Source organism: Chrysemys picta, chromosome 4 (genome assembly GCF_011386835.1).
Source record: "Chrysemys picta bellii isolate R12L10 chromosome 4, ASM1138683v2, whole genome shotgun sequence".
Taxonomy (NCBI): domain Eukaryota; kingdom Metazoa; phylum Chordata; order Testudines; family Emydidae; genus Chrysemys; species Chrysemys picta.
The window spans coordinates 58,414,594-58,442,084 of record NC_088794.1 but is presented as its reverse complement, the minus strand read 5'-3'; the positions used below and the strand labels follow the sequence as shown (position 1 = coordinate 58,442,084).

The window sequence follows — 27,491 nt, the reverse complement described above, 5'->3', positions numbered from 1 at the left end:
TTTGTACTATTGTAGTATCTAGGAGCCCTAGCCATGGGCCGAGACCCCATTACGCTAGGTGCTGTACAAATGCTCTCTCTTTCTCTGAGTCTCGTACTGTGTCCAGTCGGGGCGCTGATCTTGGTTGCAGCCTGTGGATTCTATTACAATTCGTATAAATGCAGGTGATGTTTCTATTCTAGAATAGAATAGAATAGAATTCTATTCAAGGATTCTCTGCACCTTGAAGTCTTTAAACCAGGATTTGAGGACTTCAATGGCTCAGACATAGGTTAGGGGTTTGATACAGGAGTGGGTGGGTGAGATTCTGTGGCCTGCGTTGTGCAGGAGGTCAGAATAGATGATCATAATGGTCCCTTTTGACCTTAAAGTCTATGATTCCATTTGCTTAATCACTGCATGTGATCCTGCAGCTCCTTCCGGTCCTTCCCCATACAGAAACAGTTATACGAAAACTCACACCTCCCCACCTCCCATTGCCCTCCAATCCTTCTTATTTTTCATATACACAATTGTGCTAATGACATTTCCTGACTACCTTCCTGACTTGCACACCCTCCACAGTGACTTGCCTGCACCCAATGCTATAAGCATTTGCTGCAACTTTAAGGGATCTAATTTCCAGAAGCACTATGGTTAAGGGATAGGTGATGAAATCCTTTTTAGATGTGTAATTACTTATCTAAGGGGAAATGCAATAGCATCCGAATCACTGGGTGGTGACCTTCTGTGTCTTTTGCAAATACTCATGCAGAGCATTTGCTTTCTACATTTCTTGGCAAAAGGGGGGGAAAAAAACCCTCCTGTCTTTTAAAGAGCCACCCTGGGCTTTTTCTCATCACTGACTCATGCACAAATAGGCACTGCATAGTTTTTTCCATATTCCTTGTGAAGTTTTAAAGGACCTGTCTGGCTTTAAGATTAAGCTAGATAAGTTTATGGAGGGAATGGTTTAATGGGATAACGTGATTCTAGTCAAATCAACAGTGTGCCATCGCTGGTAAATAGTATCAATGGTCAATGAGGGTCTGGCTGGAGAAGCTTGCCTACATGCTCGGGGTTCTACTGATCGCCATATTTGGGGTCGGGAAGGAATTTTCCTCCAGGGTACATTGGCAGAGGCCCTGGAGGTTTTTCGCCTTCCTCCGCAGCACGGGGCGGGGGTCGCTAGCTGGAGGATTCTCTGCGACTTGAAGTCTTTAAATCACAGAATTTGGAGGCTTCAACAACAGAGTCAAGGGAAAGGGGTTGGGTCAGCTTTTGTGGCCTGCATCATGCGGGAGGTCAGACTAGATGATCATAATGATCCCTTCTGACCTTAAAGTCTATGAGTCTATGAGTCTATAAATGTAATTTGGTCACCACAGCCTCTAAGCCTGGCTATAAAGTCAGGTTGTCTAATATTTTGTTTTAAGCATTATTCAGTCTTTAAAATTCCTTGGGTATTTTAACTATGAATAAGCAGATCCCTGAATGGGGGAACTCTTGGTTTTACATATAGCTTAGCTTCTCATAGCATTGAAACTATCAAAGCTTTGATTGTATGTATAATGATATTATCAGAGTTGCCAAGCAACCGGACAAGTACATGTTCAAGAATGACAAGTGGCTCATTAACAAAAGAAAAAAGAGGTTTAAATTCCAACACACCAAAGCCCAGATTTTCCAAACGTGGCCTCTAGTTTTGGGGCCAACTTCAATTTTTGGGACACCCAATTAGTGACCCACTGATCCTGGTTTAAAAGGGTGCTGAGCACCGGCAGCTCCCACTGCAGCTTGTAAGCACTCAACAATTCTGGAAATTAGGCCCAGCAATTACAAATTTGGTTGCCTAAAATTAGGCATCTAAAGTTATAGTTAGCCAGCTGGCCTGATTTGCAGAGGTGCTGAGCACCAATAACTAGTTCTGGGCAGGAAATGTTTCTTCTGTCCTGTGAAACTTTTTGAGTTTTTTTTTTTTAAAGGAAAAAAAAAAGAAATTTCCCACCCCCAGCAGGACAAAACTGAGACCCTTTACAGTTTTACATACCCACACACATGAGAGAGAAAGAGAGACCCCCCACCCCCCGCTCTTCCTCACACTGCCAAATAGACTGGAAATCCATCTGGCAGATGGGAGACCCAGGTTCAAGTCCCTGCTCCAATGACTATTTAACTGGGCATACAAAGTGGAACAGCTCCAACAGAAGAGCCTGAGATCCACCCCAGAAGAACCTGAGAGACCCACCTGAAGGCTAGGGAACTTCCCTGGGATATGGGAGACTCTGCTCGATTTTAAGTCTCTGCTCGATTCAGATGTAGGGAAAGGTCTGCACTGCACTGCACACACACAAAACCCAAGGCAGCAAGTCTCACAGCTTGGATCTACAGACCCATGCTATAATTAGCCTTGTAGATGTTCCAACTCAGATTCTAAAACCCACCCCAGCCTTCAGAACCCAACCATCTACATGGCTGTTCTTAGTGCTGGGCTCTGATACTAACTGATGCACTTCATCACCCCCCAGGTGTAGATATACCCAGGTTCAAGTTCTTGGTCTAAACCAAGCAGAGCAGGGACTTGGACCTCAGCTTCCCATGGGCGGGCCTTGACCACTGGGCTACTGGCTCTGGTGTCTGTGTTGCCTCTTTTAGATCAGGGAATTGAATCTGGGTCTCTTACCGCCCCGGTGAGTGCTCTCACTGCCAGACTGTTGGTTATTCTGAGCTCTCTCTCTCTCCTGTGAAAGTAAACAAAGTGTGTGATTCCTGTCTTCCTCGCATGCGCGACACTCCCGCTAGAATCAAGAGGGAGACCAGTGCGAGCAAGGAATGGAGGAACGGGCCCTCCGTGTTGCAGTTTGTCCCCTGTCAAAGCAGATGGAAAACTGATGGCTGCAATCAGTTGATTAGCTCCTTTATCACCCCAGATGGAGGGTACTCTGTGTAGCCAGGCTTGACTGCAGCCCTGCCTGGTGGTGGTCGGTATGTATCCATCCTCTTTTTAAGGTGTAAGGCAGGTCTGGTATCAGCTTCGTGCACTATGCCTGTGATTCAAGCCAACTTTCCCTCTGGGTGGAGAAGACCGTCAACCACCTGTGAGTCTGCCCCCCTCACACGCATGTCGGTGATGAATTTAAGGCCAAATTCTTCATTGGAATTAAATGCTGCAGCTCTGTTGAAGTTGATGCTGTTGCACCAGTTTACACCAGCAGAGAACCTGGCTCAAGACACTCCTGGCACCCCTGAATGGTTTGGTACCATCATTATTTTGGGATACTTAGACCCAACCAATCATCTGACAGACCACTACAATCCTTCCTTGGTCACCTTTTTGTCCTATAATAGCCTCCCAAACCTGAACAACTCATGGATTCAGAGGCCAAAAGGGACCATTTGGATCATCTAGTCTGACCTCCTGCATAACACAAGCTATAGAAACCCACCCAGACATGAAAGCTCCCATAATTTCCCTTTGTGCTTCCAGGGCTTTGAACAGGACTCTGTAGCATCTTCAGCAAGAGAGCCAACACAACAGGCCAGCACCCTGTTCTCAAGTAGTGAAAGCAACTCATTATTTACAGCGTGCTGTCCATGGGACCACTGCACAGTGCAGGAGTTGTTGACAGGGGACAGTAATAATAGAAGCATATACAAGGCCGTGTTCTTTACGCTGTTGAAACCGACGGTGTTTGTTACTGTGTGATTGCTGAGAGATGTTCAAACTCTGTCGTCGCTTTGATAAGGACAGCGCCAACTGCAGGCTAGTAGGCTAACTTTGAGCTGGGCTGGTTTTTATACCCTTACACCTGGCTTCTTTTCTGCCTGGACCCCTGGAACAGAAAAATTATTGTGAAAGAAAATAGTGGACTGAGTTTTCAGAAAGAGGAGCCTGAGCTGATCTTGTCAAACATATACATGGCGGCAGAGCATGGGGAAATGAGCCTGCAAAATGTGTAGCTACATGAGTCCAGTGGGCAGCAGTGCATGGAACATATACAGCTGCATACACAAAGTGCATGGACAGTGTCCTGGTTCTCTAACCCGGAGCGTGGAACTGTGGAGGAGACAATGCGTGATACTTTTCCTCACCTTCTTCTCCCAAGCACAGCTTTGCCATAAGGCACCCAACGAAAGTTGGCTGGTGGAAGAGAGGGCGTCACTCCAGATACCTTTCAGTGCTCGGTGTGGGCCACCGGGCTGGTCAAATGCTCCAGACTCATGAGTATTCAAGTCAGCTCCGAATGGCTGCTCTGTGCAGCCTCTTGTTATTTGCCCATTCATAAACATCCATGCTAACAGGTTTGCATGACATTTGGATGTGGTTACCCTTCTAGGAAGGTGAATGAGAGCGTTATTGGGCATTCTGTTGAGAGAGAATCAGCAAATCAGGGAGCAAAAAGAACAGCAGGGAACCAATGAACAATCTAAGTGACCTCATAGGCTGACCTTCATTGATGTAAATAATTCATACAATTATGAATAACAACTGTATGTTTAAGAGTCAACATCCATTTTTAAATCATAGAATCATAGAACTAGAAGGGACCTCGAGAGGTCATCTAGTCCAGTCCCCTGCACCCAAGGCAGGACTAAGTGTTATCTAGACCATCCCTGACAGGTGTTTGTCCAACCCGCTCTTAAAAATCCCCAATGATGGAGATTCCACAACCTCCCTAGGCAATTTATTCCAGTGCTTAATCACCCTGAGAAGTTAGGAAGTTTTTCCTAATGTCCAACCTAAACTGCCCTTGCTGCAATTTAAGCCCATTGCTTCTTGTCCTATCCTCAGAGGTTAAGAAGAACATTTTCCCCCGCTCCTCCTTGTAACAACCTTTTATGTACTTGAAAACTGTTATCATGTCCCCCCTCAGTCTTTTCTTCTCCAGACTAAACAAACCCAATTTTTTCAATCTTCCCTCATAGATGATGTTTTCTAGACCTTTAATCATTTTTGTTCCTCTTCTCTGGACTTTCTCCAATTTGTCCACATCTTTCCTGAAATGTGGCAGCCAGAACTGGACACAATACTCCAGTTGAGGCCTAAACAGCGTGGAGTAGAGCAGAAGAATTACTTCTCGTGTCTTGCTTACAATACTCCTGCTAATACATCCCAAAAGGATGTTTGCTTTTTTTGCAAGAGCGTTACACTGTTCACTTATATTTAGCTTGTGATCCAGTATGACCCCCAGATACCTTTCCGCAGTACTCCTTCCTAAGCAGTCATTTCCCATTTTGTATGTGTGCAACTGATTGTTTCTTCCTAAGTGGAGTGCTTTGCATTTGTCCTTATTGATTCATTACTAGGAATAAAGGGCTAAACTTATTACTATTTGCATTAGAGAAGCAGCCAGGACCGCCAGGGAACCACATTGCTATGCAATCCCTGCACTGAACAGTTCACAACCTGAATTAACAGGCAGTGACCAAACCCAGGTCACTCATGGAATCACTGGTAGAGCAGGGCTTAGAACCAAGGTCTCCTGATTGTTAGGCTCGTGTACTGATCACTGGATCATACTGCCACTCAACCTGCTTGTTAATTTCCAACAGCAGAATTAAAGTTCCCTAAGCCAATGCCCCCATTCAGTGACAGACCTGTGCGTGCATACCTGGCTGCTGGGCAGGGTTCCCGTATCTGTACATAAGGCTGATATAGATCCTTTTCTTTCATGGTTTCAGAACAGCCATGGGCCAAGTTCATCCCCTGGAAGGTTGCATCACTGTGTGGTACGGGGCCTGCCTCTCGCAGGCCTGAAAGAACAGATTAGAGCAAAGGGAAGCTCAGGAGGAGGGAAATGTCATCCAGACCAGTCAAGCCATGCTGTTGAGGCTCTGTCTTCCTCTCACCCCCCTGCTTTTTTACCATAAACTCCTCCTCCAGCTCCTTACAGCAGGTGCTTCTCTGCCCCCAGCTAAACCCATGGGAGGCCCTCAGGGGATGAGAAGAGGTGTTTTAGAAACCCCCCAGAAATAAAGGATGCAACAGGCAATGGAAGAAAGGCTGAAGATTCCATCAGAGTTCTCTTCTGTTCTATGGAGATTCTTATACCGTGCTTATCACTGTAGATTTCACTGCCTGCCACCGGTGCAGTAGGAGTTACAATGTTCAACACCTCTGATGTCATATTAATGACATGGGTGGGACCAAAAGGATGCCAGGAATCTGGACCTCCTTTCTTTCCTTGGAGGCGTTTAGGGGAGTTAGATCTGAATCCTCAGGTCCAAACGTGTCTCTACGGTTTGGGTTTTAGGTTGGATCCAAAGTCAGAAGGAGTGGATTTTCCAGAGGCAGTTAGTATTCTGCTGAAATCCCATGTGATCAGCTGATTGCATAAGATTTCTGCTATCTGGGGCTCAAATCCTGTCAGAAGAGCATGTGAGATTTTGGCATAATAGGACCCATGTCCTAGTAGCCCTGATTCAGCTTTGGGGATTGATTGATTGATTTATTATGCATTGTGATAGCACCTGCGAGCCCCAGTCACAGACCAGGACCCACTGTGCTCAGTGCTGTACAGACACCGAACAAAAAGAGAGTCCTTGCCCACAAAGAGCTTACAGCCAGGCTAAACCAGACACAAATTTCAACATCCACTCATTGAAATAAATAGTAGAATTACAGCAGATCTAGGTGGGACCCTGACAAAATAGAATTTGGGTCTCAAGTAATAACAATACATAGCATTTATCTAGATGTTTTCATCTATAACTCTCAAACTGCTTCACAAAGGTAGGTAAAAGTTATTATCCCCCTTTTTATAGGTGGGGAAACTGAGGCACAAAAAGGAAAGTGACTTGTCCAAGGCCACATACTGAGTGGCAAAACCTGCAGATGACGTAGATCACAAAGATTAGAGAAGGCCTTGGTGAAATTTGGAAGGCTATGTGAATGGGTAGTATGGTAGCAAAGAAAATGCATCGGCAACACATTTGAGATAAGACCCCTGGGAAGAAATGTAAGAACAGCTCGTGTACATTGCTGGGTTCTGCATTAACTGTAATTGCTCAGGAAAAGGACCTGGACATCATTACCTACAGCTTCATGAATACCTCTGCTTAATGTGCAGCAGCAGTCAAGAAAGCAATGGCCACTTAAAGATGTATGAATAGACAATACCGGTGAGAATATTATAATGCTGTTGCAATTAATGGTATGTCATCAGCTGGAATCTTGTGTTCCCCCAAGCTCCAAAAGGAGAGAGCAGACATATAAGTTGTTACAAAAAGGATTAGAGGCCTGGACTGACTTCTGAGATTCGAAAGTTTGGGACTGTTTAGATCACTGAGGAGAGATTAAGAGAGGATGTTACAATAGCATGAACAATGAATTCACCCCTCTCTCATAGTGCAAGACCTAGGGGACAGTTCATTCATTTGAAAGGCAATCAAAAAGGATTTTAACACAATTCATAATTAGCCGGTGGAACTCTCTGCCACAAGAAAACATCAAAGCCAAGAGCTTAGCTGGATTAAAAAAAAAAGACTGGCTATTTATATGGATAATGAGAACATCCACGGTCACATTTGATAGGGTCATTCATTTATTTATTTATTAATAAAGGCTATAAACTTTCCTGCTTTGGGGCAGCAGCCAAAGTCCTGCTTGCGGACGGGCATTCAGAAGACAACGTTCCCCTATGAGCAGCTTATTTCAGAATCACCTACTTCGGGGCTTATTGGCACCTTCCCCTGAAGCATCTGGCCCTGGATACTGTCAGAGACAGGAAACCGGACTAAGATGTCTGATCCGCTGGGACGATTCCTGACTCACAGGGAGTGTAAACGAGACGTGTTTAAAGGACCCACTGTAGCTGTGGTTGCAGACGAGAGGTAGGCGCCTCGGCTGTAACATGCTTCTTGAAATGATATGAGTGCACCCTTGTTTTCCTCTGTTAAGACTGATTTATTTTTTCTTTTTTTAATAAAAAGCCATATTCTGTCATGTAAATCTCTCTTCTGAAGTCAATGACTGTGTCCTCCTCCCCTCCCACCTGCCAACCCACAGCTCGCAATGTCACAGGCAAGAATTTTCCGCTGTCGGTAGAGGAATATGGGGTGGCATTATCGGGGATTATAAGGAGTATCCGAGAGAAGGCCACGGTCCTATGGCTCATGCCATTTCATTCTAAAAAAGGTTTATTTGCTCTTTATTGCTGGTGATGAGCAGAACAACCCGGAGGACATCATACACAGTGGGGCTTAAGTAGAAAAGTATTTGTCATGGAACGGGAAAGTAAAGGTGCAGCTGCACTGAATGAATGGGATGAGGCCAACAAGTGACGCGGATGCAGCATTGGGGGCGGGGGAGTCTTCTTACCTGCTTTTGTTTTTCATGGCGTTTTCCCCCACACTGCTTTCAGATGCAGCCTCTTCTCCACCCCAGCCCTCACCTGCCCTTTCACGTGCCAAAGGCTTTCAAGCACAGGATCAACAAATGTGTTCCAGCTCTCGCTTTCATTACAGGCCAAATCCCCAAGTCCCCACCACTCTCACCTCTCAATCAGTTTGGGCTATGACTGATAAAGTGCCACTTGTCTACTCCCTTTATCCCAAAGAGACTTTGCAAGGGCATGGGTGAATTATCTCCCCCACCCCATCTCTTTCTGTATTAAATATTTCACTTTACAGATGCACAGAGCTTTGACATTTCTCTGCCTTGCAACGGTAAATCCTAAGGTGACAGTGCTATATTGCGGGTTACAGGCAAAAAAAACCCCCAACAACAAAAATCCTAAACACTAGTCTAAGCAGCAGGGGGAAGGTCTGCTCAGGGCGTGTGTTTTTTCACTTTGATAACTTTGGGGTTTGGTTTGATTTTTAATTGCAGTGAAGGTGAGCAGTCATTCCTGTAAAAACAGTAGCGCTAAGCTGGTTGGAAGCATAAATGAATTGTACGTAACTATTTCCGATGCTGTGTTTTGAGGCTGGGGAGGGAGAGGGGAAATGGTGACATTAAACATGCTAATTTGCCAATACCATGTGATGGAAAAAACAGAATCTATCTTTTAAAATGACCTTTATCTCCCCCCCCCCCCCAGCTGAGGATTTAAGATAAAGAGTATTAGTAAATCAGATTCCGGGAAGCAGATGTTTGATGGTTTAGGAGGAAAAAAAGAGACAATTTTTGGGTTCCGATCACCACTGAAGCCTAAAGAATGTATTGTATAAAGTGGCTCAATTTCTCTTCATTATGTTTTGTGGGATTGGAAATATACTGTTTTATTCTAATTTTATTTATGAGTGCTAGACAGACAGACATGATCTAGCGATCTGAGCACTGGGCTGTGAGCCAGGTCTCCTGGGTTCTGTTCTCTGAGCACGCTGTGCAGCAGGGCTGCCCAGAGGGGGCGGGTGGGGGGGCAAATGGGGCAATTTGCCCCGGGCCCCGCAGGGGCCCCCATGAGAGTTTTTCAGGGGCCCTGGAGCGGGGTCCTTCACTCGCTCCGCGGGCCCCGGAAAACTCTCGCGATGTCCAGGCCCCCGGAGCTTCTTCCGCTCCGGGTCTTCGGCGGCAATTCGGCGGCGGGGGTCCTTCCGCCCCGGGACAGAGTGCACATGGGGGAAAGAAGAAGTCTTTTGCCCTCCCAATCCTTATTACTAGGGCCATCCACAGGCCCTCTGTGCCTCAGTTTCCCCATCTGTCAGAGGGGAGGGGGTGTGTGAGGCTCAGTTGATATGAGCAAAGTGCTTGAAGGATGAAAGATGCGGCGGGCCAAATCCTGCTCTCACGTACGCTGGCGCAGCCCCACTGAAGTGCACAGAGTTGCACTAACACGAGAGGGGCTGCACTGGCTGAAGGTAGAATTCGGCCCTATATATTTTTAATAGAGCTTTGTTTTCCTGCTATTCATATCAGGCCCTGCAGTATTATTCCACCAATCATATGAAGTGAATTATCATGCCACCTACCAGAACCAGCAAGGGCAAGTGGCAGGAAACTTAAACCCATACACTCAGCACAGCTCACCAGCAATCGGTAGCTACAACCCTTGTACAAGTTTTACTTACCATTGGGAAGCCTGGCTCTGTATATCAGTATATTCAGATCTTCTTCTAAGGTCATAAAGACAGAGAATAATGTACAGAATGGGTAAGGGGACACACGGTCAGTGTATCTAAGGCCTTTCACAGCAAGGGTTTGGAACTCTCATGAAGTATATTTAATATTAGCATTAGCAAGATCACCTCTCAGCACATACTTAGTTATCCCTGGCATTTGGTATGTTTTTACGAGCCACCATTTCTAAAATACAGGCTGTGGTCTCTCTTCTTCCTCTCCTTTTGGATGGTTATTGGGTTCTAGCAATGGTGAACGTTATGGTGATTAAGTTTGACATAAGACACCTTCCAAGCTGTTGCATGGATTTTGTTTTCCTTTAAGGGTGGTATTTTCTTTCTTACACCTAAGCAAGATGAACCAATCCTGCTGTCAGTTACACTGGTGTAAATCGTTCCCCGGACATCCCTGGAGTGATTTTATATTTACACTGGGGAAGCCAATAGCAGAATCTAGCTGGCTGATATTTTTCTAAATAGCTAACCCCTTTGCTTTATCTAACTTAGTGAGGTGAATGTAAAACTTTCTGATTCAGTGGGGTTCAGGGAACAATCAAGTTGCTTCATTTGACCACTTCCGCCATTCACTTTAAATTTCAGGCTCCAGAAGCTGGTGGTTTTTCGCTACATCCAAATTTGATCAGAGTCACTCACGTTGCCCCCTGCCTGTTGTTATGTCTATTACAGTATTATTGTCTTTATAAACTGTATTGCCGTAACACCTAGGATCAGGGCCTCCTTTACTATAACCTTCACAAACACAGAGTAATGAACAGTCTTTGAGCTTATAGTCTAAATAGACAAGACAGACAAAGGATGCCTTATTAGCCCCATTTTACAGATGGAAAATTGTGACACGGAGAGATCTGGTGACTTGTTCAAGGTCACACAGGGAGTCTGTGGCACAGCAGTGAACTTATCCCAGATTCCCCGAGTCCCATGGCAGTTCTTTAACCGGTAGCCAGTCCTTCCTCTTCCACTCCCGCAGCAGCGCTGTGAATTCCCGAGTGTAGCCAAGGCCTAAGTGTAATACAGGGTCTTCCGCATCCTAATGCTGGTGCCCTGTCACTGGCTTGGCTCTCTTACATGAACCCTGGCAAGAAAGCAGAAGCTCTTTGCATAAGGGGAAGCTATGCATCAAGCTACTGATGCACCCAGACCTGCAATGCATTTGGGAGCTGACTTCTGAAGTAGCTGGGAGGAAGATGCACCCACAATCTCACTGCTGATATGGGGCCAAGAATATTCTTTAACACGTTGTTCTATGTCGTTAGTTGTTGTTCAATGTGTTGACAACCAGGGTCATTTGTTTCTTTTCTCTAGAGCTGTGTGAATAATGCAGAATAGTTTCCAGAGATCTGTTCATGTTCTAAAGGGATTTCACTCAGTCCACAATTGCCCCCCTTTTGTGTCTGATTTCCACAAAGCATGGCCAGACTTCAGTTTTCAGAAGCTAGATGGGAATTGTCACTTCCTTGCCAAAAGGTGTGGTCAACCGTAGCCACACCTGCATTCACTTATGGCCACAACCCCGAGTCCTACACATTCCCTCCCCCCTCCCTACACACACTCACACACACAGATCTGTACAGATTCATTTCCATCCTCCTTTTCGCAGCTCCCAGGCCTCCAACTTCGAGGCAGCTGCTGCCTGAGCCAGCTACTGCTGCTGCTCCCAAGGAGCCTCGGGGCAGGAGGGAAAAGGGTGCGACAGGAATCCTAGCCTCTGAAGAGGAAGAAGGTAACCTTGAACCCGCTGACTTGATTGTCCTGGAGGAGAACCGTGGCACCAACAAGAGGTCAGGATCTTGATTTTATTTCTCAGCAACTGCCAGCCCTTTTGCAACACCAACTCTATTTTTGTATTTACAGCTCCTAGCGCAGTAGGGCCCCGATCCCTGATTAGGGCCTGTGTATACTACAGCAATGCAAATATTAAGTAAATCATCCACCAGACAGCACCTCTAACACAGTAACACACCCTGCCTAGGGATACTGCTTCAGTTCTCCCTCTGAGGGCAGACTACTGCCTACTGAAACACCAACTGTAGGGTTACCATATTTAACAAATAAAAAAAGAGGACCCTCCACGGGGCCCTGGCCCCGCCCCTTCCCTGCCCCCAACCCCACCCTAACTCCGCCCCCTCCTCCCTCCCCCTCCCAGCCACGCGAAAAGGGCTGCCCGAGGGTTTGCCGAGCAGTTTGCCGGTTTGCCGGGCAGCCCCCAGACCCTGCGTCCCCGGCCGGCGCTTCCCCAGCGCAGCTGGAGCCCGGGAGGGGAAGCGCCCAGCCGGGGGCGCAGGGTCTGGAGGCTGCCCGGCAAACCATGAAACCGGTAGCGTTTGGGCTTCGGGCAGCCCCTATGCCTCTGGACCCTGCGCCCCCGGCCGGGCACTTCCCCTCCCAGACTCCAGCGGCGCAGGGTCCGGAGGCATGGGGGCTGCCCAAAGCCCGTAGCGCTTGTCTCTTAAACAGAGCCAAAGAGTCAGGGGAGGAGTAGAGCCGCCATGGCCGGAGGCTCTGCTCCTCCCCTGACTCTTCGGCTCTGTTTAAGAGCCGAGCTGCCCGAGCGCTACCGGCTTCAGGCAGCCCCCATGCCTCCGGACCCTGCGCCGCTGGAGCCCGGGAGGGGAAGTGCCCGGATGGCGGCTGGGGTCCGGAGGCAAGGGGGCTGCCTGAAGCCCATAGCGCTCGGGCAGCTCGGCTCTTAAACAGAGCCGAAGAGTCAGGGGAGGAGCAGAGCAGCCACGGGAGGGGAAGTGCCCGGCCGGCATTTTCCCGGACATGTTTGGCTTTTTGACAATTCCCCCCGGACAGGGGTTTGATTGCCGAAAAGCCGGACATGTCCGGGAAAAACCGGACGTATGGTAACCCTAACCAACTGCTCTTCTTCTAGCCCTGATGGGCTAACCCAGCCCGACCCTGTGCTGTGGCTCACAGGTTTAACAGGGTGACACAGCCCAAAGTAGTATGGCTGAAAGTATGGGCGTGGGTTCCCAGCATCCTCCGTGGCATGCTCTGAGTCACCCATCATGGTTATCTGCTAGGCAACCAATCTAGGCCAAATAGGAACTGAGATCAGAACTTAATTTCAAAGCCAGATGATTCAGGACCTATTCCTACTTTTCCCAATGATTTACTTGAGATTTTCTAAGTCACCAGTCAAAAATACAGAGGCTGGATCCTCAACAGTTTACACCAGCTAATTTACAGCAGTGGAGGATCCGGTCCAGACAGCTTTCTACTTCCCCTGCTTACGTTTGCAAACAGATTAAAGCTTAGAAACTTCTGAGTTCTCAAGTGGCTCCACTATCCTTTGCTTCTCTTAAAAAATTAACTGCAAAGGACTATCTAAAAAGGGTGAATCATAGCCAGAAGAACAAACATCTTCTTATGCCCCCAACAGCTTTTTCAATAGAACAGTTTAAATGTCAAGCATGAATCTGAATCAAGCCCTGCAGTGGACTTCTGCTCCCGTCACGCGCTTTAACTCTAACACTCCTGGCCGCCATTTGCAGCTGTACAAAATAACTTCCCCCCATGAGCAGAAGAGATGGGACAGATATGGTAGAGGAATGGGACAAATTAGAAGCCATGATACAGCACAGTGACTTTCATCCTGGAATCAAGATGGTCAGGAAGTGGTTTTGCGTCTTTGTTTTGTTTTTCCCTCAAGAATTTTTCATGTCCATTTGTTTTTTTTCTCTGAAATTTTTCTTTGAAAGTTTTTGGGGCACACAGAAAAACACCTGACGCTAAATTTTTTGTTCTGCTTTTGGCAACTGATCCCGCTCCAGTTTGAATTTTTTCAATAACCCCCTACATTTGGAGAGAGAGAGAGAGAGAGAGAGAGAGTGTGTGTGTGTGTGTGTGTAAAAGAGGGAGAGATTTCCCACAGAAATTTCTGCTGCAGTGAAAAAGCTGTTTTTCCTTGAAATTTTATTTTTGCTCAACCCTAACTATGGGCCTAATCTAAAGCTCACTGAGTCCACTGGAGTCGTTTCATTGACTTCAGAGGGCAGTGGATCAGGCCTCAGGTACCTTATAAAGTGGCACTGCTGAAGCCTCGCATCAATATTGCTGTGAAGTATAATCATCTCCATTTAACAGGGGGCTAAACTGAAGCACCAGGAGGATAAGGCTAACATTGTCCAAAGTGTCTCCAGTTGAAGCCAATGGGCGTGGTAGCTGACCCGTTTCTCTGAAAAATCCTGTGCTAGATGGACACATTGAGTTGGGATTCAGACTAGTGGGGAATTGAAAATTTCAGCCTAAGTGACTTACACAAGGTCACCCAGCAAGATAGTGTCAGGCCAAGAACAGAACGCCTCATCCACTGCTCTAAGCGTCAGAGGAGACTGCCTCGTTAGTCCTGGCACATGCGGGTTTCAGAGATTTCAGACTTTTTCACTAGGAGGGTGGTGAAGCACTGGAATGGGTTACCTAGGGAGGTGGTGGAATCTCCATCCTTAGAGGTTTTTAAGGCCCGGCTTGACAAAGCCCTGTCTGGGATGATTTAGTTGGGGATTGGTCCTGCTTTGAGCAGGGGGTTGGACTAGACGACCTCCTGAGGTCCCTTCCAACCCTGATATTCTATGATTCTATTGATGGGGTCAAATGAGTGGTCGAGGGTATGTCTTCACTAGAAACATGACAGCAGCAGCGCTGCAGCTGTGCCGTTGCCGTGTAGACACTAACTACAGCAACAGAAGGGGGGTTTCCCTTGTTGTAGTAAATCCACCTCTCCGAGAGGCAGTAGGTTGATGAAAGAGTCTACACTGGGTCTTAGGTCAGCTTAATTACAACTCTCAGGGGTGCGAATTTTTAACCCCTCTAAGCAATGTAGTTAGGTTGAACCAAGTTTTAGGTGTTAGCCAGGTGTGAGTAAATAAAAAGGCTATGCGTAATTGCTTTGGGACAATGGCACAAATGCAGGTATGAAGCATCCTTTCATCGCTGATAACCATGAGATCTGTAGGGAAACAATATGCATCAAAGCAGAAAAAAAAAGTTGTTTGCATCACTAGCTGCTGATGTGCATCACAGGTTTCAGAGTAGCAGCCGTGTTAGTCTGTATCCGCAAAAAGAATAGGAGTACTTGTGGCACCTTAGCGACTAACAAATTTATTTAAGCGTAAGCTTTCATGGGCTACATTTCGTGTTGCATCCGAAGAAGTGGGCTGTAGCCCACAAAAGCTTATGCTCAAATAAATTTGTTAGCCTCTAAGGTGCCACAAGTACTCCTTTTCTTTATGTGCATCACAGTCTCCCTGGGGAAAAGCCAACCTCTAACCATTGGAGTGTCCGGAGGAAACTTCCACTAGGGTCAGGTTAGCTCAGAACTGCCTCTTACAGGGTTTTTTGTTTCCTATGTGGCAAGTGGTGCTGATCACTGGCCCCCCAACTAAGCAAGTCCTGTATTCCACTCCCTTTGGCTGTTGCTGCTTCGTTCATACCATTCTGCAGGATGTTGGAGGGAGTTAGGCACGTTCTCTAATCATAGGATTTCCTTTGTCTGCTCCCAGCATCCAGACAGGCAGATGTGGGCATGAGGAAGGCAGGGTGTGTAGGATGCTAAGATTGTAGCCCTCCAGCTAGAGTATATCTTCACTGATTTACACATGCATCCATGTGGTTAGTGCTCCCTCTCCGAATGGGTAAGGAATCACAGGCATCTGAGAGAAATTCATGGCTCACAGGTGCATCCATGGGTAGTTCTGGCTGATCCTGTTTAGGAAAAGAGACAGACAGATACTAGAGGGGGTAGCTTTTGAGCTGAATTTTGCTGTCCCAAAAGATTAAAATCAGCATCCGAAGATGTGGGTGCTGATGTTTCTTATCTCTTTTGAAACCAGGAATTAATATTTCTCACTAATAAACCCCGTTGTCAGCCACAGGATGCAGATTCCCAGCACCAAAGGGTTAAGGAGGGCGCTCTCTGCAGGGCTGTGTATCAGGGTGACAGCTCGGAACTGTGCCACCCTGGGTTTTGAGAATTGGTGCTGTGAGTTTTTCCTCACAGTGTAGACATACCTGAAGTTCCCTTTGAAGCCAATGACAGCGAAGTGCTCTCCATGCCACGCAGCATCAGGCTAAGTCAGCCGTGTGTTTAAATCCAGTCAGAGGGCTATTGGGAACTACAACTAGAGGTGAGCTTCCTAGAGCTCCCAGGGCGGTCTTTGAGACTGGATCTTGAGGCATTGATGCTCCTTCACTGATTATTCCTTCTCTGGTGCCTTCCAGTGGAGGCTTAATTTTATTGTTATTTGCCAGGCATTGTCATTTAGAAATTCTTTATTTTTATTATTTGTATTCCAAGATCAGAGCCCCATTGTGCTGGGTGCTGGAAACACACATACTAAGAGACAATCCCTGCCCATAAAAGCTTACAATCTAAATACAGAAGACAAAGGAAGATTTATTATGCCTATTATACAGCTAGAGAGCCAAGGCAGAGGATGGCCCAGTGGCTACTGCATTAGCCTGGGACTTGAGCATTTTGGATTCAATTCCCTGCTCTGCTACAGACTTCTTTTGGATCCTTAGGGAAGTCACTTAGTCTCTTTGTGCCTCAGTTCCCCATTTATATCATGGGGATAATAGCGCTTCCTGCAATCACAGAAGCATCATGGGGATACATTATGTAAAGACTGTGAGGCAGCTGAAATTTACATTTCACAGGAAATTCCACAATTTTGAAATGTGCTTATGGTCTGAATTGGAATGAAAACAAAGAATTTCAAAATTTCCCGCAAAACAAAATTAAAAATAAAATGAGGGTCAATTAAAATTTTTCCTTCCAATGAAATCAAAGTGTTTGAATTTGGATTTTGTTGTTGTAGTTGAAATTGATACGTTCCCGTGAAAAGTTCTGATGTTGACGAAACAGCGTTTTCCAATGGAAAAAAGTTCCATCCAGAAATGCCCAAGCAGCTCTAATTGTGAGTAGTGGGGCATCAGATAAGTATTACAGTAGAACCTCACAGTTACGGACACCTCGAGAATGGAGCTTGTTCCTAACTCTGAACAAAACGTTTGGTGGCTCTTTCAAAAGTTTACAACTGAACGTTGACTTAATACAGCTTTGAAACTTTACTGTGCAGAAGGAAAATGCTGCATTCCCTTGATTTTTTAGTAGTTTATGTTTAACACAGCACTGTATTGCATTGGCTTTTAATTGGGTTTCTGCTGCGGCCTGATTGTGTACTTCCGCTTCCAAATGAGGTGTGTGGTTGACTGGCCAGTTCGTAACTCTGGTGTTCGTAACTCTGAGGTTCTACTGTATAGATAAATAAGCACCAAGGGTAGAATTTTCAAAGTAACTTAGGAGTCTAAGGCTTGGCTGTGCTTAAAAGTTTTGCTGGCGTAGCTTAATCAGTTAGGTGTGTGAAAAAAAATCACCCTTCCTAACTTATATAGACAAAAGCCCCAGAGTACACACAGTTTATACCAGCAAAATAGTGCTGCTATAGCTTATTTCATTCTGGAAACTGCCATAAACTATACCAGCAAAAGCACTCTTTTGCTGGTATAACGGAGTCTCCACTAGGAGGTTTGCCAGTATAGTTAGACCAATATAACAAAGCCTCTCTAGGGTAGACAAGATCCTAGTCCCATTGACTTTCACTTAACTGCTTCTGCAACTTTTACCCAGGCTTCATGACACAAAGCTATGCCGGTGTGGCTATATCGCCCAGGGGTGTGAAAAAAAATCACCCCCCTTTAGCTGACATAGGTAGGCCGACAAAACCCTCAGTGCAGATGCAGTTATGCCAAGAGAAACGTGCTTCTGTCAGGTTAGCCAGCGTCGGTCAGGAAGTGTTCCTGTGCTAGCAGGTCCTGTTGGAACATGCTTCCTCTATGCCAGGGGGCCATGCTGGCAGCACCTCTGTAGTGTAGACATGGCCCCAGAGAGACAAGTGACTTATCCAGAGGTCTCTAGGTGCCTAACTCCCTTGAAATCAATGGGAGTTAGGTGCCAAAATACCTTTGAGGACTGGGCTTGAGTGACTTAGGGGCTGGTAATGGGATAGGGAGCTTTTCACCGCTAGCTCATGTGGTCTGGGTCTGTAATCGCTGGCTGATGTGAAATGAGGTGTAGGTTTTAATGTGATATGTGCGCACATTCCAACAACAGCACCCCCAGAGAGCCCAGGAAAGGCTGAACTCTCCTCTCCTAGCAGTGCTCTCGCTAGGTCAGGGATGAGGCATGCCGGCCGAGGGTCGTGCAGGGAGAGATGAGAGCACTGCTCCTGGGCGTGCTGGGCCTGGCCTATCCGTAAGAGAGCTTTCAATTCCTGGGGCGTCAGTCTGGCACCTACATCAGCTCCAATGGGTGGCTGGGAGTCAAATCCCGGGCATTGACTTCAGAGATACCAGGATCTGGCCCAGTGTCTCTCCTGGTTAGATCTCAGGAAGCTGCCAGTCAGGACACCTGGGTTCTTTTCCAGGATCTGCTTCTGTCTCAGTGTGACCTTGGAGGCTGCGGTTGTGAAGCTTCGTTACCGTAATTAGTGTGCAATTAGTGTGCAAAGCACTTTGAACTCCTTCTTGGAAAGGGACTATGCCACTGCAGGGAGAGGGGGCTGCCAACCAGGACTTCTGGGTTCTATCCCAGGCTTTGCTACTGCCTTAACCTTGGGCACTATAAGCTGTATAGTGAGGGTGAAATGCAATAATGAATGCATGCAAAGCACCTTGCAAAGTCCTTGGTTGAAAGAGACGATGAAAGTATTATCACTAAGTGCAATTAATTTTTGTTAAATAAAAAAAAGGTTATCCTGGTCTCAGATCTATTTTATTCTTTGCATGCAAGGAGGAAGTGACACACATATACATAATTCATCTCCGTCTCTCTGTCTGTTTGCTTGCAGATCATCATAGCGTGGGAAAGACGCAAGCTGCTGGTATCTGACCCCGGGATTTATGCTGCTAATCTGATTACTGTATGATGGAAGTGTCCAGTTGGAAGGAGATGGAGGTGGCACTAGTCAGTTTCGACAACACTGATGAAATAATGGAAGATCCTTGTTATTCAAACGACTTCAGCACTGCTGCCCAATTACAGAAAGGGCATCCCAGCTGTGCCAGCCTCTTGCCCCACTGGAGAATCCTCCTCAATAGCGAGAACACCAACAATGAGACCATCTTCTCCAAGTTCTCTGCTGAGTTCGGCGAGCACCTGATGGGGGAGCGGGAGGGCATGGACGAGGGCGAACAGAGAGTCATCATCAACATTGCTGGGCTGAGGTTCGAGACGCAGCTCAAAACCCTCAATCAGTTCCCGGAGACGCTACTCGGGGACCCGGAGAAGCGGATGCGCTACTTTGACTCCATGAGAAATGAGTATTTCTTTGACAGGAACAGGCCCAGTTTCGACGGGATCCTCTACTACTACCAGTCCGGTGGGAAAATCCGGCGCCCAGCCAATGTCCCCATAGATGTCTTTGCTGATGAAATCACCTTCTATGAGCTGGGCAATGAAGCCATGGACCAGTTCAGGGAAGATGAAGGGTTCATCAAGGACCCCGAGACACTTCTGCCCACGAATGATTTTCACAGGCAGTTCTGGCTGCTGTTTGAGTACCCCGAAAGCTCCAGTGCGGCCAGGGGTGTGGCTTTGGTCTCAGTCTTGGTCATCGTTATTTCCATCATCATCTTCTGCGTGGAGACCTTGCCCGAGTTCAGGGAGGAACGGGAGTTCAAGGCCATCAAGGACGCCACTAACAACTTGACCAAAGCCAACTTGGCCCCGAGCACCTTCACGGACCCCTTCTTTGTCATAGAGACAGCCTGCATCATCTGGTTCTCATTTGAGCTCTTCGTCAGATTCGTGGTTTGCCCCAGCAAGGCCGCGTTCTTCAGGAACATCATGAACATCATCGACATTGTGTCCATCATTCCCTACTTTGTGACCCTCACTACTGAGCTGGTCCAGCAGAGCGAACAAAACGGGCAGCAGAACATGTCCCTGGCCATACTGAGGATCATCCGCCTGGTCCGGGTCTTCCGCATCTTCAAGCTCTCGCGGCATTCCAAGGGCCTGCAGATCCTGGGGCAGACCCTCAAGGCCAGCATGCGGGAGCTGGGCTTGCTCATCTTCTTCCTCTTCATCGGAGTCATCCTCTTCTCCAGCGCCATCTACTTTGCGGAGGTGGACGAGCCACAGTCTCATTTCTCCAGCATCCCTGATGGGTTCTGGTGGGCCGTGGTCACCATGACAACTGTCGGCTATGGAGACATGTGCCCTACCACGTTAGGTGGGAAGATAGTGGGGACCCTGTGTGCTATTGCGGGGGTGTTAACCATTGCGCTCCCTGTCCCAGTCATCGTCTCCAACTTTAACTATTTCTACCACAGGGAGACAGAAAATGAGGAGAAGCAGATTCTACCCAAGGAAGTGGAGAAAATACTTACAAGCGTGGCCGCGGCCAATGGCAGCATGGAGTCCTTGAACAAAACCAATGGGGGTTGTGACCATGACAAGCCCAGGAAATGATAACAGATCATGGGCTTGAAGGGACTGCCTGGTATCAGAATGGATTTGATAAACGAATTGGGTGTAAACCATCAGCACTCTGTAATTTTTGTAAAAAACACAGTATGCTTTTTTTTTTGGGGGGGGGGTAGACATTTTGCAATCCTCCGGTTTCCTGTGGCCGTTCAAATAAACATGGTCTTTTTCTTATCTCTCCCCACCGACCTGTTTCATTGTCCAATGCTCGGCATTTCGCTTCTCTGCTTAGAAATTTAAACTTGTTTCCTAACGTGAGCATGTGGTAGATAGTAAAGCTAATACTGATCTCTTTTCATCTGTAGATCTCAAAGCGCTTCTCCAATGAGCTCAGCTTCCTTATTGCCAATTTAGAGACAGGGAAACTAAGGCCAGAGAGGCAAAGTGACTTCCCCAAGGTCACCCAGCATGGCAGTGGTAGGAACAGAAAACAGCTCTCCTGAGGCCCAGTCCAGTGCATGATCCACTAGGCCATGCTGCTGGAAGGAGCAGCTGTGACCGTAACAGGTTCGGCCTTAAGTGGATGGATTCTCAAAGCACAGAGGAACCTGATTCTTCAATACCTTAGACCTTGTGGCTGACTCTCCACCGGTTTGTAAGTTTTGTTGTTGTTCACAGCTGTGCAAAGTGGGTATAAAGAAGAGTGCTGTGATGGGGCACACAAGCCCCATACTGGTCAGGAGAGTCTTAACGAGGACTTGTGGTCCCATCTGCCTCCTTCTACCCTCCTACACCTGCAGCAAATGTCAGGTGCGGAGAGAGGCGTTAAAAGGAGAAGGCCCAGGTCAGTCTGAGACTGACCAGGAAACAGAGCAGAGCTCAGCTCTACTTTGCTTCTTCCTTGGTGAGGGATGTCTGGTTTCAGCCAACAGTCAGAGAGAGCTTGCTGTCTGGACAAGTCCTCCTGGTGGATGGGACAACTGGGCCCAGGAAAATTGACTAAACAGGCTGGCAGCCCTGAGTAGAGGGGTGGCGCCCAGCTGAAGACTCATTGGACAACCCTAGTTTTGAGTTTGTAGCTTTCCTTTTTGTTTGGACTTTAATATTCCGGAAGGGTTGGGACTCGGGTGCCCTTTAGCCAGAGGGCTAAAGCACCACTGCATTGGACCTGTGAGAGGTGGCAACGTTGAAGACACTGCAACAAGGTGAGGAGTACCCTCTTGGGCCACAAGGGGGGGCCATGGAGGAGGGTTGTTCACTGGTTAGAGCACTAGCTTGGGACTTGGGAGACCGGGATTCAGTTCCCTGCTCTGCCACAGACTGCCTGTGTGGCCTTGGGTGAGTCATTTAGTCTCTCTGTGCCTCAGTTCCCCATCTGTACAATGGCACTGGCCAGCCTCACAGGGGTTTTATGAGGATAAATACATTAAAAGATTGTGAGGTTCTCTGATGCTACAGTGTTGAGAGCCATGTAAGTACCCAGGATAGAAAAATTTAGAATCCTAGAAATGTCAGCCTGGAAGGACCTCGAGAGGTCATCTACTTCAGCCCCCTGCGCTGAGGCAGGGCCAAATAACCTAGAGCATACCTGGCAGGTGTTTGTCTAACCTGTGTTTAAAAACCCCTCAGCGATGGGTATTCCACAACCTCTGTTGGAAGCCTATTCCAGAGCTTAACTACCATTGTAGTTACAAAGTTTGACACAACAGTTTTCCATCCGAAAATACAGTTTAGTTGAAACAGAAATGTTTTGCAGCAACATGTCAATTTTGACAACATTTTTGATGGGAGAAAATCTAAATGAACCATTTCAATGTTCGTTTCATTTCAATAATTTAAAACGATAAGATTAAATGTTTTGACGTTTTGATTCATTTTGTTTTGACTTTTATATTAAAATATATCAAAATATGAATTGCAATATAGATCATATTTAATAGTATGTATAATTGCATTTTTATATTATAGTGTTTTGACATTATAGAAATGAAACTTTTTGATGTTTCCACATTAGAATTTCTGTTCTGAGGTAAATTGTGAAATTTTGACTTTTCGTTCCAATTTGGAAAACAAATGGATTGGTTCACAAGCGACTGGCCTCATTGGTGGTTCTGGAAACATTTCTATTGGCTTTGGGGTTTTACAGAATTTTTTTCCCCCAACATTTAAAATATGGGATAAGTAGCAGTTGACTGTATCACTTTAGGGCCTGATCCAACCCCCTGGAAATCAAGGGGAACCTTTTGTCTGGGTTTTAGCTCAGGACAATGAGATGGGGGCTCAGCACCAGTCAGGGCCAGTGCTCAGGATGTTAGGTGCAGGTTGGTTGCTGAGTCTACTGGAAAGTTATTATTTACCATTGTGCCTAGAAGCCCCAGTCATGCCCCAGGACTCCATTAGGCCAGGTGCTGTACAGGCACAGAGCCTAAAGACAGTCTCTGCCCCAAAGAGCTTACAATCTAAGTCGAATTCTGCCATGGTGCTATGTCACTTCCTGCTGTTTGCCCCTTTCCCCATTTCTGTATTCCAAGTTCTCCTTTTATCTTCCATTCATTTTTCTTTTACTTCCTTTCTTTGTCCTTCACCCCCTTTATTATTTTGCAGTCACCCTCTGTGTGTCTCTCACTCACTCTCCATCTCTCTCTTTTCCTCAGGGCCTCCTCTCGGACTCCCCCATCTCTTCCTTGCTTCTGAACTCTGGACCAGATCCTCCACACAACAGAGCTGTGACCAGTTCAGAATCTGGGGTAGTGGAAGGGGAGAGGTAGCTGTAAGCTCCCCTTACCCTCAGCCAAATCAGAAGCCTGTGAGCTGCTCTAAGTTACTCTGTGGGGAACAGAGCGGAGTAAATAATTTATTTTTTAGGCTCAGAGGTTGAACTGAAAAACCGGTTTGGTTCAACTGAAACAGATTTTTTTTTCCAGTTTTTTGTTTTGGGTTGTTTTCAGGTGTTTTTCCACCCTTTAAAAACGAACAACAACTATATTTTTAGCCAGAACGCTTTTTTAAAATGAAAAGTTGAAATGTTTCCTTTCAAAATGTCCGAAATGAAATGTTTCTAAATGAATCAGTAGGGCTACCACGTCTGAGGTACAAATCCCAGGACATCCAGGACGGTCCTGAGTCCATAAAACAGGACAGCTGGCAGTGTGCCCTGTACCCCTTTACACATCTCCCAGGGCAGCCACCTCAAAAGAGGGACAATAGGTGCGACCCTAAGAATTGGACCCAATGGAGTTATTCCTGATTTACCCCAGGGGGAGTGAGATAGGAATCAGGGCCAGTGGTGTGACTCCTGATGTAAACTGGGATGAATGAGAGCAGTCGGGGCCTGCTGATTCCAGTGGGTGTATGTGTGGTTGTGGGGGAGCAGCTCCTCAGCTATTCTTATACTCTTGCTCCAGAATTAATGCTCCAATGTAATTCTGTTGCTTTTAGTGTCAAAGCATAAGGAAGCGACGCTGGTGCGAGGCACGGCCTGGTGAATCAGAGATGTGACAGATCTGTTAGAGGGCACATTAGCTAGCTAGTTCAATTCAAACACTGCAGCTCTTGTGTGAAGATCAGTTTGACAGACATAACTGGTCCATGTTAAGGTGCGTCATGTGGCTGGCATGATTGCTGCTCTTTCTGGGCCAGAGAGGGAGGGATGTTTTAGGTGAAAATTCAGCAAACAGACGGGCACAAAACAGGAATTTCTCAGCATACATTGCACCCGGCCCCTGGGAAAGCCTGCATGGTAGGAAAAGGGGCAAGCTTTCTTCTTTAGCACTACCACCCACTGCTGGCAGTGGCTGGAATTGCACTCTCCGTGCTCCCCTGAGAACATGGTGTACTCCCAAGAGTGCAAGCCTCTGCAAGGATGGCCAGCTCTGCTAGGCTAGGGCAGAGCTGGCCATCTGCAGAAGGAAGCACACACTGCACCCCCTTTGGGGCTGGTGTAGAGTCCCCGCTTCCCTGCCTTGCAGAGGGTAAATGCTTTACAAATATGTATCTGGAGAGGTGAGTAAATGGGGTCACAAAGGCACAGATGGGGTCACACGGTGAGTCAGTGGCAGAGCCAAGATTAGAATCCAGGGGGTAAAATCCTGGACCCTGGAAGTCAGCGGGAGTTTTGCTGTTGATCTCTGTAGAGCCAGGATTTCACCTAGTATCTTCCGGCTCCCAGGCCCAGACCCACGAAAGGACTTACATGCCAAACTTCCTGACAAGGGTGGGGCTTAGGACACTCCCCTTTCCTCAGCATCTCCCATTGGATAGCTGAGATAACTCCAGGGATAGCATCCTGGCCTGTGTGGATCCCATTCGTAGGTGCCTGTCTCTCCTCATGGGATGTATAGGGATCCTGGATAGCTAACTCGGGATTTGTGGATTCCACTGGGTGGCTAGGGACCTAAAAGCCGGACCTTGCATCTCCTTAGTCCCTTTGTGGATTTGGCCCCCCGTCCAGTGCTTTCTTCATCACGAGCCTCTTCCTTTTCCAAGATGCAGCTGGTAACCAGTGCTACTCTGAACGCACTGCTTCTGAGAGTCAATCAGTGCAGCTGGTTTCAAAGAACACTTCCTTATTTCCAAGACTCCGTTTCGACCTGGGGGTCTGGGAAGCCCCAGTGAAAATCATGAGAGGTTCAACAGGCAGCCCTGTGAAATGTCAGCATGTGATACTCTCACCAAAGACTTATCTTCCCTGGACATTTTTACCTCGAATTTATTGGTTGCCAGTCTGGATACTCTGCAGAAATTCATTTCAGGTGATACATATTTGTGGTTTGCTTGGGCTGGGTTGATCCCTTGGGTAAAGAACAATGTTTGTTTGTAGCCCTGATCAAATGTGTGCAAATTATCCACAACTAGTCTTCACAGATGTGTTGCATGTCCTGAGTTAACTGGCAGTGGGTTAATTTATGCTAAAAACTCCAGCTTTGACAGATCCTCAGCATCCTTGCCTCAGGAAAAATCAATTGCCCAGGACATTGTTCACCTGGGACTGTTCTAAAGCCCAAGGCAGAAACCTCTCATTACCCCTGTTAGCATATAATGGAGGAGAGAAAAAAACAAAACCTGGAGAAAGGGAGAGCCCCAAGAAAACAAGTAATCCTCTCTTTATTGTGTAGCACTGTAAGATGGTCATTTCTGCAGCTGGATCAGCAGTGGCATGTATGCAGCTGGGCACATCTGCAGCACAGCTGGGTCTTGATTGGAGTACAGATCTATCCAGATATCAGGTGGGTCTGTGGCAGGCATACACCCTGCAGCCTGTGCAGAGAGGACTCCGCTAATGCTTCTCTGTTCGGCCCTAGGAACTGGCAAGGTGGGTATAAAATGTAGGAGCCCGATCTGTGGTGAATAAAGTAGGGGTGCTCTAGCATTGCACTCTGATTATGCAGAAGTAATTAAATGGGTAAGCAGAGAACAGCTGCTCCTGCCGGAGCTGTCCTCTTAGTTCCCCAGGCGCTAACGAAACAACAAACCTTTTGCTGAGGAAATGTATTTCCTCCGATCTAGAGGTCTGGCGTTGTAGTTGGCCTGCACAGTGCTGTCCCTGTCTGATCTCATGACAAAGGGCACGGGCTATTTTGCTGTGCTGCTGCTTACCGATGTCACAGCGGCTGTTTCATGTTCCAAGCAGCCAACTCAAGAGTGAAAAGAGACGGATACCTTCTGCCTGTCTAATGCCCAGTGACAAAGTGAACAACGAGGGATGGGATGAGAGAAGCAAGCGCCTTTATGGGTGATTCTAGCAAGTCTGGAGTAGTGTTGTAGGATAAGAGGCCTATTGGCTTTAATTACCCAAAAAGTGCAATAAACTTTCCTAAAATGCACTGCCTGGAGTATCTCGCTGGGATGATGGACTGGGAGTTACTTAGAAATTGAACAAGGATGTTTAGGGCTTGATCAGGTGTGGTGCTCAGTGGGGGATGCAAGACCATACTGCCAGGGAGGCAATGGGTGAGGTCGTAGGCTAAATACCAAGACTGGGGTTGTCCCCAAGAGCTCAGCACAGCGAGGACACGTTGGGTGCTGAGCACTCTTAAATATCTGGCCTCCACTGTGGGGGCTGATCACATGAAAATCTGAACCCAGGTGCAGTGTCTGCACTGAGGGATAATAAATTAGCACTACTCCCCTGTGCTCCTGGGGAGAAAAGGGGTGGGGTGTGAGTGTGGCTGGGGAGAAAAGGGGAGGGGTGTGGATGTGGCTGGGGAAAAAAGGGTGGGGTGAGGGTGCGGCCATGGGAAAAAGGGGTGGGGTATGGGTGTAGCTGGGGAGAAAAGGGATGGGGGTGTGGCCATGTGAAAAGGGGTGGAGTGTGGGTGTGACTGGGGAGAAAAGGGGTGGGGTGGGTGTGGCTAGGGAGAAAAGGGGTGGGGTGGTGTTCAGAAGAAAAGGGGTGGGGGTTGGGGAGTGGCTGGGGAGAAAAGGGTGGGGTGGGGGGGCGGCCATGGGGAAAAGGGGTGGGGTATGGGTGTAGCTGGGGAGAAAAGGGGTGGGAGTGTGGCCAAGGAGAACGGGGGTGAGGTATGGGTGTGGCCAGGGAGAAAAGGGGTGGCGTGTGGCCATGGGGAAAAGGGGTGGGGTGGGGGTGTGGCCAGGGAGAAAAGGGGTGAGGTGGGGTGGTGCTCAGAAGAAAAGGGGTGGGGGTTGGGGTGGCTGGGACTGGATTAAGCAGAGTCCTCATCCCCCTAATGAGAGCTCTGTGCTCCCTTTCAGCCTCACTCCTACGGCGACTGGGTCTCGGCATCTCATAGATGAAGATTCAGGGAGGCCCTGCACTCCAAGTCCTCCTCATCCCTACTTACCTCATGTTGATACCCTCTGCACCAGGCAGCTTCAGTCCCTTTCTGGGCTTTGCAGCCAGGGGTAGGGCCTCCCTGACGGCCACTGGGGATGTTCCAGCCCTTTTTCCTTCTGCTTCCCAACCAAGGATGAAAATACAAAGGTGAGAGGTACAATTTAGCCCCCATGACAGTGCAGGGGAATGCGCAAGAACCAGTCTCCT

The 27,491-nt window shown here is 47.4% G+C and overlaps 1 protein-coding gene across 1 annotated transcript in view; it reads left to right on the top strand.

Annotated features, from left to right (window-relative positions):
• KCNA10 (potassium voltage-gated channel subfamily A member 10) overlaps positions 1-20,650 on the top strand; it is a 30,688-nt gene extending 10,038 nt beyond the window's left edge. The window contains exons 2-3 of the mRNA XM_005280514.4: positions 11,657-11,837; positions 18,912-20,650. Coding sequence (XP_005280571.1) covers positions 18,986-20,536 — 1,551 coding nt within the window. The 5' untranslated portion in view covers positions 11,657-11,837; positions 18,912-18,985 and the 3' untranslated portion in view covers positions 20,537-20,650. The remainder of the gene's footprint in view (positions 1-11,656; positions 11,838-18,911) is intronic.
• Positions 20,651-27,491: the final 6,841 nt, after the last annotated feature.